This window comes from Stegodyphus dumicola, chromosome 4 (genome assembly GCF_044657685.1).
Source record: "Stegodyphus dumicola isolate Sdum_Otavi_A_Nest chromosome 4, ASM4465768v1".
NCBI lineage: Eukaryota > Metazoa > Arthropoda > Arachnida > Araneae > Eresidae > Stegodyphus > Stegodyphus dumicola.
The window spans coordinates 139521126-139537784 of NC_140771.1; the positions used below are offsets into that span (position 1 = coordinate 139521126).

At 33.2% G+C, this 16659-nt stretch overlaps 1 protein-coding gene across 3 annotated transcripts in view; it reads left to right on the forward strand.

Moving 5' to 3' along the window:
* Nucleotides 1-16659, forward strand: part of fliI (FLII actin remodeling protein) — a 175271-nt gene that overhangs the window by 61776 nt on the left and 96836 nt on the right. For all 3 annotated transcript variants that reach the window (XM_085815549.1, XM_085815551.1, XM_085815550.1), the window contains one exon: nt 9197-9438. In XM_085815549.1, the coding sequence (XP_085671675.1) occupies nt 9197-9438 (242 nt within the window). The remainder of the gene's footprint in view (nt 1-9196; nt 9439-16659) is intronic.

Sequence of the window (16659 nt, forward strand, 5' to 3'; positions counted from 1 at the left end):
TTAAACAAGCAGCAGTGGTGACAACATTCAGTCTCTCATTATGAATCATGCTGATTATGATCTTACTTCTCATTTTAACCTATGCCGTTTGACACAAAAATCTACCGCTATTTACTAAACCTCTAGACTGACCAAGTATGTGACAAAATGAGACATTAAAAAAATTAACATAAAGCTAACTGTTAGTAAAACGTAAATGTCTCTTATCTTCTTTCAAATATGTCCAACTATTATAAGTGTAAAATATTTAACCCTACTGGATAAATTGCATAAAGTTTATTTTATTCTCATACTTATTAATAATTATGTTAATTCATGTTTAGTAATAATGCATACTACTTAGGAATCTATTTTATTTTTAGGATGGTATTACAAAAGTGAAATTCAGGCATAGATAATATTTTTAATTCAATTTATTCAGTTCTCATTTGCTCATAGGTCCTTATTTTTTTTTATTAAAGGTCCTTAAAAGCACTTAATTTCCATGTGTAGAAATGTGTACGAACCCTGTTTGCTGCCAATTGGACATTTAACAGAACATATTCAATCCTGCGACAGAGATTCTAGATTGATTGAAAACAGTGCATTGAAAATATTTGTAATTTATTGACAAGAGAAAACTATGTAAAACGTAATTTGAACAGAAAGGAGCTGTAGATTTGTTGCTTCTTTTTTTTTTTATGAGCTTTTTATTTGTGCTAAGCATATAGTATGTAAAATTTTAGTTATATTTCACCTGTTGAGCAAATATGCATGTAAAAATTTAGTTCAAATATCATTTTATGATGAAAGGGAAGAAAATGACTTTTCCTAGATGTGCTTATGTTTTGTACTAACTACCATAAAATTAAAAATTTAGTTTGTGCAGAATTTATCATTTGAAAACTGTTGCTTTAATTGTAGCTAAAATACTGTTTTGAACAATTTTCATTTTACTAAATAAGTTTTCAAGGTATCTGAATTAAGATCAAGTTTTAGGGGCTCTTGTCCAACTATGCACCGAGCTTTCAGGCACATTTTATCACATCCTGCATTTTTACTGGCCCTTTTTTAAACTGATTGTCTACGGGACATTTAAAAATTTTCTAGCTTATTCTCAACTGCATTAAATTTTCACATTGATAACATTGTGATTTCTAAGCAGTTCTTCCACAAGTTTTCTGTGCATTTGATTACCGTAAATGCCGCACTCGAGAAAAATGGCGGGAAAAAAATTAAAATTACACAGAAACGCCGCATCAGCGTAAACGCCGCAATAGATTAAATTGCGCATGACATCGTCGTGGGCTGTATAGATGCAAAAACTCAACCTAAGTCCTGATATATGACATACCATCTCCCTTCGGAATAGTTTTTCGTTTAAAAATGATCATCGGCTTTAGCTTGTCACCGTTTGCGGCACAAGCTAACACACATGTAAATGACATTCTTTCATGACCCGTCATAAACATAGATACAGTTTTTGCACCAGTTTCATCAACAGTTCTGTTTGCAGGAGAGTCGAAAGCTAACGGCGTTTCATTCATATTTATTGTCTGCGACCGAAGAAGTTTTTTTTTTTTTTTTTTGTCAATAATAGCTGTCACATATTTTAAAAAAGATGACTTTTTATACTGCCAGTCCATTGGTAATTGTTGCCCGACTGTTGTTCTAGTACGCACAGAAATATTTTTTCTTTTCATAAATCTGCTACACCTCCTTTGAAATCATTTATGTTCATTCGTTTTGCTATAAATTTTGCTTGTAAGCGAATTTTTACAGTCGAAATTGCTATTCCCTTTCCTCCTTGCTCCTTTATCCAGTTTGCAAGGTCGTCCTCTCGATTTGGCCACCTTACAGTACCACTTCTTTTGGCTCGTTTCTGTTGTCGCATATTTTTAAGAAGTTCTTTTTCAGTTCTCCAACGTCGAATACATCTGTCGTCCACTTCAAACTCTCGAGCTGCTGCTCGATTTCCAATTTGTTCAGCACGGGAAATTACACTAAGCTTAAAACCAGCAGTATAGCTTCTGTGACATTTTCAAAAATCTTCCGCTCCCTTCTTACTTAAAAACTATCCAACAAGTACTTGTACTCAAACTGATGGGATCTGTATCTGGCAGAATGCCAAGAAAAATCCATTCATGCTGAAGGGGAAATACGTCAGAGTTTGTTATTGCGAGGCAGGTGGAGTCGTGTCCGCCTTTGAAAAAAATTGCAGAAAAGGCAGGGGTGGGGAGAGGATGGGCCCTGGAAGATTCATCGAATGGCAGAGGAGAGACACTATTCGAACTGATGAGAATGTTGATTTGAAAAGGGGAAGAATGTTATTGTTCTGAGATCTCGTTTAGGGTGAATAAGGCACGTAGGTCCATTCAAGGGAAAGAATGTAAACAAAATAACGTTCGCAAAAAGCAACTGAGTGGTCTTTTGTGTGGGGACAGCACCAGTCTATGCACATTGACAAGGCCATCCAAACTATGTACAATGACCATCATAGGAAATATTTTATTTTTAGTGCACCTAAACGCCGCGCCCGCTGAAAATTTAAGTTTTAAACACGTAAGTGCTGTGGCGTTTCTTCCGGAAATTACGGTACCTTGTGAGATTTTGAAATGCATAAGGCCAATTTCTGAAGTTTAATTGTGGAGCTAGTATGTGTATAAGGTAGAGCTCAACTTAGTTAAGTTCTAAGTACTAGACTAACCATTTAGCCTGCCGAATGCATTTTCCTTCAGGCTTTAACTGACATCTTGTGGGAATAATAGTCAACACAGAATTCATTTATTTGTAGTTCATACATATCAAAGTACCTGGCTTCTTTCATTTTAGGAACTAATTATTAAAAGCTAAGGGGGATCCCTTCATCAGATAGACACAAATGGATTCATGTTGAACACATATCACTTCTCCCTCTCTTAAACTCAAATTCTTAGGGCTGCTTCTCCCACTTACACATCTTGATTTAATAAATGAAACAGGAGGAATATAGGTCAGATTTTAATATAAAAAAGTGTTAATTAAAATGAACCTTATACTTGTTCATTGATTAATCTTTTAACTGTCATGCCCGAGATTTCAAAAATGTCACTCCCGAGAATTACTCGTGGTAAATTTTTTTTGAGTTCATCGTATTGTTATACCCGAATATATATCGGGAGACGTTTATTTCGGCTTCATCTCTTTGTCAAACCCAACTGTATCTCGGGAAAAGTTAATTGCACTCAATTCAGTAGATGGCAACACTTTACTGAAGATTTCAAAGGTTAGAGGTTAGAAGTCCTTTGATTCAAAGTGAGCAGGATCTTTTTGTTGTAAAATGGCATCCAGTTCGTTGAAACATTATATAGATGATTTAGATTCTTCAAGCGAAGATGAAGATTTTGAAGGCATTGATACTAGTGACGCAGGTGAAACTGAAGAGAGTGACATTGAAAGTAGCAGTGAATGAACGGATGGCAGTGATGATAATATAGGAAATGCAAGATGTGAAATAACTGCTTCTGACCGATCAGGGCCCCCGTGGTTCCCTTTTACAGGTATTCCAGGTGTAACATTTTCCTGTAAATATAAACTACACTCCTTTAGATATTTTAGAAATGTTTCTGGATATAAATCTAATGGAAATAATTGTCAAAGAAACGAACAACTATGCAGAACAAAAAAGAAAAGCAAATCGGGCAAAGATATCAAGGTGCTCCAAATAAAAAATGGATCCCTACAAATGACAGAGAAATGAAGCTATTCTTTGGGCTAATAATTCTTCAAGGTATTGTCCGAAAACCAAATCAGGCTATGTATTGGTCTCATCGAAGGATTTTGCATACTCCACTTTACTCAAAAGTAATGCCCGTAAATCGTTTTATTTTGCTTTTTTGATATTTACATTTTTGCAATTATGAAGCTGAAAAAAAAGATTATTTTCCAAATCCAAAACTTTGGGAGCTGTATAATGTGATAGAAAATTTACGAGAAAAATTTTGTAATTTTTACATACCGGAAAGTGATGTATCAGTTGATGAAAGCTTGATGCCTTATAAAGGAAGATTATCTTAGAAACAATATATTCCTATCAAACGTGCATGATTTGGAATCAAATTTTTTATGCTTTGTGAGGCGGAAACAGGGTATATTTGTGACTTCATTATCTATACAAGAAATAGTACTGTCTTCAATCAATTGTATACAAATTATGGACTTTCTACAAAAGTCGTCAAGCACCTATTGCATCGCTTTCTTGGAAATGGTTATTGTGTGACTGTAGATAACTATTACATGTCACCCGAGCTTGCAGATTTACTTATAACCCAGAAAACAGATATTTATGGCACAGTAAGGATAAACAGACGAGATTTACCTACAGAATTCCCTAAAAGAAAATTACAAAAATGTCAAATCATAGCTTTTCAAAGAGGTAAGATTTTGTCTATAAGGTGGAAAGATAAGAAGGATGTGTGTTTGATGAGCAGTATTCATGATACTTCCATTGTCAGCCTCAAAAATAAAAAAAATGAAGACATACTCAAGTCGAAGATTGTTTCTGACTACAATCTAACTATGGGTGGTGTAGATCGCTGTGAACAGGAAATATCCTTTCATCCAACAATCCATCATAAAAAATATTATAAAAAGATATTTTTACATTTACTAGACAAGGTACTCTGGAACTCATATTTGCTCTATAAAAATGTAGTTGGGAAACGTATTACATTTTTAGAATTTCAAATCCCAGTTGTAGAAGAGCTTTTACATAAATATGATGATGCAGCTTCTGGACAAAAGAATGTTGGCAGACCACCTACAATAGATAACCCTGCCTGTCTTACTGAATGACATTTTATATCCCATATTCCTCCTACTCCTGCAAAACGTGAGCCTACAAGACAGTGAAAAGTGCATTGTTCAAAAAAGGATAAAAATGGGAAAAAGGTAAGGAAGGAAACACGATTCTGGTGTAGTGATTGTGGAGTTGGTTTGTGCTTGGAAAAGTGTTTCCAATTGTACCACACAAGACTGAATTACTGAACTACTAATAGGTATTCACTTTTATTTATTTTTTAGAAAACAATTGATTTTTTCTTTTCATTTTTAGAAAATAATGCTCCACTAGAAGCGAACTTTACAACTGCAATGTTGAGTGACAGCTGCCTCAAGCATATATGCAGTGGCTACAAAATTAAAACAATTTTATCCATGTACTTCAAAATATCAATTTTTAATGACTAAGTATATTTTATTTTGTACTAAACATTTGATTTGTGCAATAAAAAAATTTGACAATTTGTGTACCCAAATCATCAAAATAACTTGACAGCTAAAGGGTTAAGTACTCTGTTTTGTTGTTGTACATTTGAATCCCAAACTTCTGCTTAGGTTTCCAGTAAAAGATTTTATTTTTTCATTGGATATTTTTGATAGCTTTTAATAATTTTCGAGTAGGTAAGTATTTGAATTTTGTTATGTTTGATTTTCTTTTAAGTATGGATCACCGACTTCAAACAGAAGAAAATAGATGCTAATGCCATCACTTTGCTAGATGAGCCAACCCAAAAAAAAAAAAAAAAAAAAAAAAAAAAAAAAAAAAAAAAAAAAAATGATAATGAAGCAATGCACTCAAGCATTTGCTTGTCAAAAGAGTTTTGAATTTTGCATAAAAGAAACTATTTCTGAATATATATCAGTGCCGCAATCAGTATATGCAGAAGATAACAAAAGTAGGGGAATGAGGGAAAGACCTCCTAATAAATAGTGATTAATATTGAAAGTTTCTGAATACTGGATTCACATAAACAAATGATGGTCAGCCTCGCTGTGTGATTTGTGGGAAAATGTTGACCAATAGTTCTATATTTTCTGCTAAACTGTGGCATCGTTTTGAGAGAAACAATTCTGAATTCAAAAATAAATTATCTGATTTTTTTAAGAGGAAGTCAAAAGAGATTTTAGCTTCACAGAAAACTATGATGACATTGACTAAGACCAATAATGGAAACGAAGTGAAAATCTCTTACATAATAAGCTACCATTTAACTCGAGTTGGGGAAGCTCCTACCTCTTATTAAGTTGTATACAACTGAAATTGTCAAGTGTTCTTGTAATGAAATAGCTACTAAGTTTGTCTCTTAAATTTTGTCAAATAACACGTTTGTTTGATGAATCAGTTATAAGGTATTTCTCCCACTTTTTTAGTGTGCCTTCGTGGTGTGGTGGTCTGCACACTGGGCTGGTATTCCAGAGGTTTGTGGTTCGATTCCGTGTGAAGGCTTTGCTAATTTTTCATCTTGCCTGCTTCCAAAAATATCTAATGTCTCTACAGAGATGCCCGAACTTAAAAAGGGTAGTGGATGATGATTCTCCTAACCCAGGATTTGGCGATTGGGTCCCCTAAAAACCCCAGTCACCCTTAAAAAAGGTATTTCTCCCACCTTACTAGCATGCCTTCGTGGTGTGGTGTTCTGTACGCTCAGCTGGTATTCAAGATGTCCGTGGTTCGATTCCCGCTAATTTTTCATCTTGTCTGCTTCCAAAAGTACTTGATATCCCAACACAGTGATATAGGTGATGATATGAAAGAAACACATTTCAGTCGCATGAGATATACTAAATTCACACTACAAATAGATGAATCGACTGACATTTTCAGGTTAGCAGTGTTAATGGTAATTGTACATTATACTTACTTACAAAGCTATCAAGAGGAGCTTCTTCTTTGCAAATCACTACTAACCAGCATATCAGAAGGTGAAATAATTAATCTTTCGGACAAATTCTGTTTATAAAATGAAGTACTGTGGGAAAACTACGTAGATACATGCATTGATGTTGCAAAGACAATGACTAATCACAAAGCAGGAGCCATTATTAAATTTAAAGATAAAGCAAATAATTGTAGCAGCAGCCATTGCTAGCCTCAAATTACGTCTGAGCTTATGACAATGTTGAGTGATACTATAAAAATTGTAAACAAAATAAAATTACGACCACTTAAAGGAGCCTCTTCGAATTTATGTGTGAAAATATGGGAAGCCACAAGGACTCTCTCCTGCTCCCACTAAAGTAAGGTAGTTGTCTCAAGGTAAAGTGCTGATACATTTGGTAGAATTGTATGCAGAGATAGAAGCAGTTTTGATGGACCATAATCCCTTGTGACATTTTTAAATGTTGAAGCCTTGGTATGTTAACTGGCATATTTTGTGGATATTTTTTTCAAAATAAACAAAACGATGCAAAGAAACAAAATGTCACGCCTTTTTTTTATATATATATACAAATGGCAAAGTATCTTCTTCTAAGAGAAAACTTATGTTGGAGTGCATGAAAAAAGAAGATATGGATTAATACCCTGTTACAGAGAGCTTCTTGAGTAACGATAATATCAAGATTAAAGAAAAAATACCGAAAAATGTTGATGAGTTGCATCTTGAAACTCTGAAAGACTCATCTGAACATAGCTCAAGAAAAGGTGCTTGATAATTTTAATTGGGTTCTGAATGTGTTTAGCATGAACAAAAGCATAAATAATAAAGCATAACACCCAGTATAAAGTCAGAAGAATGCAAGGCTCTTATAATAGCATTGACATCTCACAAAAAACTGAAAATCATGTTTCAAAACCAGAGTCTACTGAAGTTTGGCTGCATTTACAAGATGAATTCAAAAGCTTGTCTGAAAAAGCAAAATTATTATTGTTTCTTTTTTCAACTACATATCTCTATGAAGTGGGATTCTTCACCTATACAAGTAGTAAAACAAACATACAGAAACCACTTAATGCAGAACCATATATTCACTGCAATTTTCATTAATTGAACCTAATAGGAAACGTGTGTCAAAAATGCAATTACACATGTCCACTTTACACTATTTTTAAACACTGCCTGATGATTTTTATTGGGTTCAAGCTTGTAGGACATAAAAAAGGCCTAAGAGGCTCTATCACCATAAGAGGTATCTCCATGTCATGATCATAAGAGGCATCCAATATTGATTCTGAAAAGGGCTCCATTAGTCAAAAAAATTTAAACCATTGGTATAAGGTTATAAGAGAAATCTATTGTATGGGAATTCAAATGGTCTTTAAAATTCATCTAAATCAAGTGAAATATTTGCAGTATAGCAGGTAACTAACTGTATCTTGAAACAATAGATATGAAATGCTAAATTTCTTGCCAAGAATCTTTTCAGGTCTTTCATAATATTTTCGCTATATTTAGCTTATGTAAAAGGCCTAAATGTTCTGCTTCCAGATTTCATACCTTTAAAGGAGTTTCACTCCAATAATGATGTATTTATTGCTCAAAACTGAAAATATTGGTTGCCCGTTAGTTGATTAATTTATTCAGTTCAATATGGTTTTATCAGAAAATTATGCATTTAGCGGAAATGCTAATCCATCACACACTATGATTAATACTGAAGTTAATATATATACAGCTGTGTCTTTGCATTCTGCATTTTTCTGAGGTATTCAGTTTTTAAGTATAAGCTATAACATCCATCTTTCGGATGTCTGCCTTATGTATTTAAACATCTGTCTGATGGTGGTTTGATCAAAATGAATTTTTGAAGATGTTTATCTGAGTCTTCATGGCATGTAATATGTATTTTCAAGAAGCCGTCCTTGATTCATGTTTATAATCGCAGTGACTGTACAACCAGTGCAGCTTTTTGGATGCGTGAAATTGCTTCTCATATAACACAGTATTTAATGACATGTGCATGGTGATGGCTTTTAGAATTGCTTACAAAATTCATTTCAACCCATAACGAATTTGATCCTTTAAATATCAAATTTGACTTGAACCCCCCACCCCAAATTTTTTTTCCAGTGGAATTTTTTTCCTGTATTGAAAGTACTTTCCTCAAATTTAGAGATATGAAGGAACAAAGCAATCATTTCCATGACAACAACTGAGATGTTGGGTATGACATGCATGCACATCATATGCTCCATGGCCTTTTCTGTTGCATATTTTGGTGCATACTGTATAGTGAAACACATATTTTAAATTGAAATATTTAATATGCATTTGATTGAATGATTATGCAAGTAAATTGTATTAGTGCATCTGTCATTGTATACATATAAATATTGTAATTTCGTTCTTTTCTCTTCATCTGTGGCCTAAAAAATGTGCATTTTTTGACTGTTTTAATTTAAATGTATTTTTAGTTTTCATTTAAATTATTATTATTATTATTATTATTATTATTTTAGGTGTGGCAGACTGAAGAAGCTTGTTCTGGCTAATAACCGTCTAATAACTTTGCCAGAAGCTATACATCTTCTTACAGATCTGGAAGTTTTAGATCTACATGGTAATCCTGATTTAATTATGCCCCCAAAGCCAGCAGAATTACAGCTTGGTAGTGGTTCTGAGTATTATAATATTGACTTTTCACTCAGTACCCAACTGCGCTTAGCTGGAGCTACCACAAATAATCCTGTAACAGCACCAGGTATTTTTCATTTCAATATTTTATCAATAAAGATATCTTGTGCATGTGATTTAATACAAGAGTAGCAATAAGGGGAAATATGACCATTTCTTACCACTGGTTTCAGTCTTATCTGTGTACTATATTTAATAATTTGTGTAATGAAACTTTTGTTTATGTTTCATTTAGTGTATGAGGAGGTACTAAAATATCTTTACATTTTTAATCTGAAAGCTTGTATCAGACTGCCTGATAAAATGAAGATACTGTTGTTATTTAAAACTAACTCAGAATTGTTCTTGGAATTGTTCATTGTTCAATCCATTGTTCTTGGGAATTTGTAAATATATTTAATTAATCTTGCTGATTAATTACTGAGCTCAAAATAATCCTGAGTATTGAAAAACCAGAATTTTTTAATTATATATCTTTAAACAAAATTTTAAAAATAATTTTTTAAAAAATTCCCATTAACCTGGAAAGTCGGAGAAATGAAACATGATCAAGGAGAATGTAATTTGTTTCCAGAAGAGGCAGATAAAATCAGAAAATTGGGAAGTTTAAATATATACTCTATTAGCCATTAAAATTGCAATACCAGGAAGGAATGATCTGGCAAACATCAAAAATCACATGAAAAGAATAAGAAGTTGGGATATGAAAATGATTAGTATTTCAGCACATTTAGACGATGCAGGAGGGAGAAATGATATCTGAAGCAGTGCATAGAAGAAAAGTTGTGTAGTGGATTTCTCATTCGGAAAGTGCTTTGTGAGGTCAGAGTTTGCTCGAAATATCCTGTTATATCTCGAATAAGAAGACACATTTACCAGCAAGTGTCGGAATTCGATAGAGGCAGGATTATTGTCAGTCGAGAGTGTGGATTATATTATGTGATATCGCCCATCACACTGGTCGACATCCAACCACTGTCATGCAAATATGGAATCAATGGGTCGCTGAGGGTCATATGGTATGCAGGATCTCAATGCCTTCCCATGACTAATGCCCAAAAAGACAGATATATTGTGAGGTCATCCCTACAAAACATACAACCACATCACGGTCCATTAGTCAGGAAATAGTCAAGTTTACATCCCACCCAGTATCTGCTCTTACGATGCATTGATGTTTGCAGCAATGTCGACTATCAGTACAGCGACCATTATTTCGATTTCCCTTAACAATGCAGCATAGAGAGAGGTGACGACTCGGGTGCACCAATCGACGGAGCTGGATACAGGAGTGTCACAATGTCATCTTTTCAGACAGAATCCGGTTCTGCATGCTGTATTTTGATGGTCGTATAGGTGTCTGGAGGCTCCAAAGAGACCACATATCTTCTGCTTGCATTTGATATCAGCATAGAAGCTGTGCACCTGGTGTGATGGTTTGGACAGCCATTGGGTACTCAACCCGGTCAGATGGACATAATTTGATCAGAGATCAGTACATTTCTGGCATCTTATGTACAATGGTTATGCCCTATCTTCGAGGTCTGCCAAACGCCATCTTCCAACAAGATAATGCAAGACCGCTCGTTGCACTTCGTGTTCTGACCTTCCTCAGTAAGCAGAGTATTCGATTGCTGCCCTGGCATGCACAATCTCTAGTCTGTCACCTACTGAGGTCATGGGTTGCTGAGAGACTGGCCTGGCACCCTTCTCCAACTAATACAGTTAATGAAGTGTAGCATAGACTTGAAGCTGCATGGAATGAGTTACCTGTTTCTGTCATCCAAGCCCAGTTCAGCTCCATGCCTAACTGGATAAGGGCCGTTTTGTTTCTACTAATTTTGTATCCTCGTAAACCCCCAAACTGCTTACAAATTTAATCATTTTATCTTCATGCCATACTGTTTACGTACAGTAAAGATCTTTTTTGTATTTGCTTTCTTTCATGGTGTTGCAATTTTAATGGCCAGCAGTATATATACACTCATATATATATATTTGGCTCACTTCTTTCAAATAATTAAAAGTTCATATTTTAGATAAGATACAACAATCAAAAACTGTATCTTTATAAAGAGAGCAAATGAGAAGTCACCGTATTTTTTTTTTTTTTTTTTTCTGCAGAAAGTGTTTTACTTGCTTCATATGCTATAATCAAATTATAAATCTAATCTCCAGCTGTCACCGATTTATTCTTTCTTGTTCTCTATAGAAATATAATTAGCTATTCTATCCCTCTTTTCAAAATACAGTTTGCCTTAAAAAATATATGAGGTAATTAAAAAGTAGTTATGCTGTGTGATTATTTATTATAATAAATAATTGTATTAATATCAATTATTTATCAAGCTCATGATATTCAGAGATATTTTGAAATACCAGAAGAATATTTGTACCAGAGTGCATACAGACCTTAAGAGCCCTTAGGTTTTTGAGAATCGATTTTCGGTTCTTTTAAAAGTCCTTAATCTTGGCCAAAATGAGTACAAGGTCCGTAATTATAACCATCTAAAATTTCTAATCTTGGCCAAAATCAGTACAAGGTCCGTAATTATAACCATCTGAAATTTCTGTCTGTTTTTGCCACTGCCATTTTGAGTGCTAATTAACATTTTAGAGGAATATTTTTGATGATTCACTGATAATTATGGTTATCTTATGAATTGGTTCCTGGGTTATAATTTGTTCCTATTTCTAATATAAAATGGTAAGATACTCGAGTTTCTGGGCTAGAAGTGCCAATAAGCATTTTGAAATTATTTCATTTTTTCTAATGAAGAACTCTTAAACAACATTTTTCTTTTGGAGATGTGAATTCTTTTATTAAACAGTTCTAAATTTGGCTACTTATCAACATTTTGGTGATTTTAAGATCAGTTTCTACAGAAAACTTATAATTCCGAGATCTGGGAGTTTTTCGATTTTTTTTTTAAACATTGTAACATTGGTAAATTTCATTAAAATAGTGGTAATATATTGAAATTATAGTTAAAAAATAACATTGAAATAAAATGTTTTTATTTTTAGCTATCATATTATGAATTTTTGTTTTGGCCACATACACTAGATTTTGAATCTGAAAAATAAACAAGATATAATGCTATAAAACACGGTTTATGAAACATTTCTTAACAAAAGCAAAATAGCTAAGTAATTTAAAAATGTCTTTTTTTTTTTTTTTTTTCCTTGACAAGAGTTTTTTCTATGTAATCGTCTCAGAATATTAAGAATTCTCAATTTGCATCAGTTTTCTTTATAAAATTAATTTTACACTTTTTTCCTCTGATTTTTTTTCTTTCCCAAAATATTTCTGGCTTTTTACTGTTACAGAATTGGTATGGGTAATTTTTCTTTAGGATTTTAGACATTAAGCTTGGAACATTTAGATGATTCTGAAGATTCCAGAAAGATTCTTCCTAAGATTCTAGAAGATTCCAGAAAAATGTGACAAAATGAAAAATATGTAATATCTCCATGGTATTAACACATAATGGATACAGAAAGTTGTTTTCAATGAATTTCTTATTTCTTGGAGAATTTCTGGAAGAATAAAAATATAATACAGTACAAAGTCCGTAATCCAGACGTCCATCATCCGGAATGATCCATAATCCAGATCTCAAAGCCTCAAACTTTTTTTTTTTTTTTTTTTTGTGTGTGTATGCGCGTTTAATGTATAATGGATGGTATAGGCTAGGCTAAAATTACCTTTAATGATTCAAAGGCATTTCAGTTAATGTGACAGATTGTGCTGTTCCTTAATCTTCTAATTGGATCCGGCTTATTATTTTTTTCAGACTGTTAGAGCAATTTTATAAAAATTAAGCTTGAACTTTCGATTATGTCAAACAGATTTTCCAATTCTGGTGCTGCTAAAGGATCTACAAAGCGAAAGCATGTTCTGATGTCCATCAAACAAAAAGTAAAATTGCTGCAAAAATGGATAAAGGCATCCGTCTCAAAATTATGCAAAGAGTATGACATTTGGAAAGTCAACTGTGTATGACATAAGCAAAAAGAAAAAGGAACTTTTTGAATTTTTTGTAGATTCCGACACCCTACTTGCAATGAATAACAGAAAAAGGATTTGTTATGCTAAAAGTAATGATTTAATGGGTCAGACAGCATCGCAGCGAGGGTGTGCCATTGACGGGTCCAGTGCTAATGGCTCAAGCCAAATTATTTCATGAAAAAATGAACTTAAACACTGAATGCACATGTTCGACAGGTTGGTTAACCAAATTTAAAAATTGTCATGGTATGAGACAATTAAAAATTTCAGGTGGAAAAGCTTCAGCTGATACTGAAGCTGCTGAACAATTTGCAGATGAATTCATTTACTACTGAGCAGTTATCTCCAGAACAAATTTCCAACGCTGATGAAACTGGTCTTTTCTGGCAATATGTACAGCGAAATACCGTGGCAACCTCTACAGAAAAGGCTCCAACTGGTGTCAAAGATTCCAGACTAACAATTTTAGCATGCACAAATGCTGCAGTAACGCACAAGTGCAAACTTTTCGTAATCAGAAAACTTGCACGACCTCAAGCATTTAAAGGAGTAATGATTTTCCCCATTATCTATCGCTCAAATAAAAGAGCATGGATGACACAAGCGTTGCTGAGTGTTTGGTTTGAAAATCATTTTATACCCAAGGCTCGCCGACATTTGAATTTGGTTGGTTTACCTGATGATTTAAAAATAGTCCTGATTGTTGACAACTGCTCAGCACATACTTCACTTTTTAGTGAAAGCACATACTTCAAGTTTTAGTGAAAGATAACGTGTCCGTATTATTTTTCTCTCCAAATTGTACATCTATCATTCAGCCTATGGATATGGGAATAGTGCACACGCTGAAATGCAAATATAAAGTAGCATTTTTTAAATCTATGTTAAATTTCTTGAACAATGGCAAGACTATTCAAGACTTGTTGAAATTTTTAGGAGAAAATCTGCTGTGTGGAGCATCGCAAGATCGTGGGAGGATGTGTCTCCAGATACGTTAAAAAATGCTTGACATAATTTATGGCCAGCTACCATATTTAATGGTGAGGACGATGAAGGTAATAGCTGCGAATATGAAGGTTTTCGTGCATTGCAAACTAAAGGTGAAATTTTCCAGTTATTGGATTTTGTAAAGAAATGTGGAGAAGCGGTAATAAATGAAGATGATATAACAGAAGTTTTTCATTGCAACGACAATGCCCGAATCATCAATCAACGGACGGCGAAATCTGTAGTATGGTTCTAGATCCAGAAAGTACTGCTTCCGATAGTGAAGAAAGGGACAGAGAGGTTACTGAAAATGAAAAAAATTTCGATTGACAAGTTAGTCGGTAATCTCGACACAGCAATTACAGGACTTGAACAGTGGAACTTTGTAACTGAACAAGAAATTATGTCTGTTTATAGAATTAAAGAGAAAGTATTAGCACAAAAAAAGAAGCAACTTAAGCAACTTGCATTGAAAGAAATGTTTAATAAAGTAAACACATAAATATTAAGCTTTTTTTTTTTTTTTTTTTTTTTTTTTTTTTTGTAAATTTTGATATCCTTTAGATGATAATTGCTCTTTATTTCATAAATTACTCTTTCATATTTTTAATTGTGCAGTTTCTGCATACCATCTTACCAGATTTAAATTGATGATTTATAATTCAAAAAAAAAAAAAAAAAAAAAAAAAAAACAATCTGGAATTCCTGAAGTCCCGACGAGTCTCGATTACGGACTTTGTACTGTATTTGAATGTTTTACTTCTGATACTAGAATCTTTTTCTCAACATGTTTATCTTCCCTTTATTTTCCCTGCTTTTCTCTAGACATAAGCATGGAAGATATCAAAAATGCTTCTAATTCTATAACATGGACAGGCATTTTAGAAAGAAATTGAAAAGATTATCTAATATGTCTTAATGCATCATACACAAGGCTAACACTAGGTATTTTCCCACCTGATTCAATCTCTGTGGATCCTAAATTCTGCTTCCAATGCCTGCTCTAAATTCTAAAAGATTTGCTATTTCTAGATTTTGTTGCTTAGTGTATCACTAAAGTCTAAAGATTCTGCTATACCAGCTCTGTACACAGCCCTTACCATATATATATATTTCATATTTCTTCTGAATGTTCATATTACTAAAGAAAGAAAATTAGCAGCTTTTTCTATACATTCTAAATGCATTTTATCTTTTTTTAGAATAACAGAAATCTTAATTAAATCCAAAAATTCTAAATTAAAAGGAAACATGTTGAAGAAAGAAACTGAATACACAACAAAAATTATTTTTCAAAGATATGTACAGTTATTATTATATAAATTACCCAGTTGTTTATAATTTCAGGCTTTACTCTACTTTCCCATTTCTATTTCCTCACCAGAATGCACATCATTTAGACAATTTTTAAACTGAGGTTTCTGAACTATAAAGACGTTCTGACCTCCACTTGCTTGCTATATTAGTTCCCACCAGCTCTGATAATTTGTAATTATTCATCTTTGCATTATCGCTGCCGACATTTGAATTTGTTATGACAATACAGTTACTGAGCCAGCTTAAATTAAAATTAAATCTTTGACCAGTAGAGCATGAGGGTTTGTTTACTTAATTAGTTTGAATTTGAATTTCCCCTTCTTGTGTAATTGCATTACCACGAGCTGTGTAATTGATTTCATTGCCTGTATGTTCGAAGTTCTTTTTAAATAAGAGGCTGATTTAAATCTTTGTCTGACTTTGTAGTTACTTTAAAACATAGAGATAGTTTGCTTCATGTCTGTCAGGAGGTATTTAACTTTTACCAGATCAAAAAATAGGTACATTGTGAAGAGTTTGACAAGTTAGGTGATAAAGCATGCAGAAACTAGTGAGAACATTGGTTTGTCTATTGAGACAAATTTCTAATTGCTAGAAAAGATACTTAAAAGAGCCAAAATGTCTGGGAAGGCTTCAAATTAAAAAGATGCATAAATATTTTGTTGAGTGTTGTTGCTACAAAACGTAAATGTTTTCTAGCTTGTAATGTGTAATTATCCTAATATCATTTAAGAATCAATGTCATAAATTACATGTATTTTTAACTGGGAAATTTTATTAGGTTATGATTTTAATAGGACTTTTATTAACTAATATTATTTAAAAAATAAATAAAATTTAATAGTGGCCGTGTAAATCCATAATGACCAAGGTTATCTTACTGCGTAAATTAATTATTTATAACTAACTGACCCTTAAAACTAACCCTTAAAAATTATTTGTGCATATTAAGGCAAGTTGTTGCCTTTCATT